This window comes from Echinops telfairi, unplaced genomic scaffold (genome assembly GCF_000313985.2).
Source record: "Echinops telfairi isolate 266 unplaced genomic scaffold, ASM31398v2 ScPeMD7_2;HRSCAF=8, whole genome shotgun sequence".
Taxonomy (NCBI): Eukaryota; Metazoa; Chordata; class Mammalia; order Afrosoricida; family Tenrecidae; genus Echinops; species Echinops telfairi.
The window spans coordinates 63,902,944-63,904,663 of NW_022103898.1; the positions used below are offsets into that span (position 1 = coordinate 63,902,944).

General features: G+C 37.7%; 1 protein-coding gene across 1 annotated transcript in view; it reads right to left on the reverse strand.

Moving 5' to 3' along the window:
- The window catches only part of NUP107 (nucleoporin 107), a 51,391-nt gene extending 49,872 nt beyond the window's left edge, over positions 1–1,519 (reverse strand). The window contains exons 1-2 of the mRNA XM_045288899.1: positions 1,384–1,519; positions 343–458 (exon numbers count right to left, since the gene is read on the reverse strand). Coding sequence (XP_045144834.1) covers positions 343–458; positions 1,384–1,519 — 252 coding nt within the window. The remainder of the gene's footprint in view (positions 1–342; positions 459–1,383) is intronic.
- Between the last annotated feature and the right edge of the window lie 201 nt (positions 1,520–1,720).

The window sequence follows — 1,720 nt, forward strand, 5'->3', positions numbered from 1 at the left end:
TCTCCCATATTTCCGAACAGGCCACCGCATTTATAGCCATCAGCAAACAATCACAATATTATTACAGTCACCAAACTGGAGATTAAACCATGTGATCTGCATTTACATGCTGCTGGTGTCTCAACTTTCACCTGACATATAAGCTTCTTAAAAGTGTCAATTTTCTGCATGCCTAAACAACATATTATTTCAATCTAAAGAACCTTTACAGTTAACTTTATGATGAATATGACTTTATTTCTTATTAAAAGGTCCTTCAGTTGAATGTAATAGTTTATTAGAGAGAGGGGGGAAAAAAGGCAGGAGAGGGGGATTGATTTAAGCTTCCTTTTTCCAACATACCATGGAGAGATTTCCCAAGAACCCGGAAGACTGTGTCAGCCGGGGAGACTTTCCTCCTGTTCCAAGAATGCAAGAAATATCTGGGTGCCTCAGCAAGCTTCGGTTTGGTGTTATAACTGCAATCAAGAAGAAGTTAGAAAGCAGCATCCTCAGTGAGTGAGTCTCGACCATCAAACTAAAGCATGCAATCAAAATAAATACTGGGAATGCTAACTTTTTCATGCTCCCAAGATTTAACTTCCTAAATTTGAATTTTGTTCCTATTGAGCCTATCAGGAAAATTTTCCTGCAGAGAAGCTTTTTTATAAAACAACGGGGTGACAGGAAAGAGTTCATGGATTTGTCACAAGCTAATCTTATGACATATCCCATGGCAGCAGTATAGTGTTGTTGTTGTTGTTGTTAAGTGCTGTCCAGCCGATTCGGATGCATAGCAACCCTATGTACAAGAGAAGGAAACTGTATAGTGTACGGACTTTCAATCCAGGTCCTATAACTTTCACATGTATGAACACTGGTACTCATATTATTTAACATCTTTACGTCTCACTTTGGGAAAAAGGTCAATCAACGAGAAGCCAAAATCTTATCGATCACAACAGTGTGATCCCACTGTGCTTGGAGTTGCCATAAATTGAGGACCAACTCAATGGCCACAAAGTCTCACTTTCAGTTGTGGTAAAATGGAAATGCCATCTCACAACCATTGTGTTGATATAAAGTATAGTGACTTGCACATATACTGCAATCATTAAATAGCTGCTATCATTATTCCAGGAGTCATGGTGGCACAGTGGTTACACACTGCGTTGCCAAGCACAAGGTCAACAGTCAGAAATCACCATACTTTCTAAACCTATCAAGAGTTAGTCTCAGAAAAAAAAAAAAAAAAGAGTTAGTCTCAGAAAGCCACAGGGAACGTTATGCCTGGCTGTATAGGGTCACTATGCGCCAGAACCGACTCAATGGCAGTGAACTTGGTTGGTTTAGCTGCAGTTATTATTGAGACTGCAGTCAAAAATACTAACTATATGCATGTACAATAAATGTTAGTGTCTAGCTTATCAATGTTATTATTCAATGCTTTAAAGGCAAAAAGTCTTACAGGGCTGTCGAAATGAACTGGGAGTTCGAGGCGTAGCCTGGTTTTTTGGTGTAATGTTTGCAAAACTTTCATCTTGAGATGCTCGAACTGTTAGGAAGGTTAAGAAAAATTTCCATGTAGAAAAGAGACTATTAAAAGTAGAATTAACCATACTTATATCCTACAAAACATGGGAATACATACTTTAAAAACACTATGTTATAGATAACTTTATTAATTTAAAGAGTAAATAACTTCCATTTAAGTTGAGATGTCAGTTATAGACTGTTATAG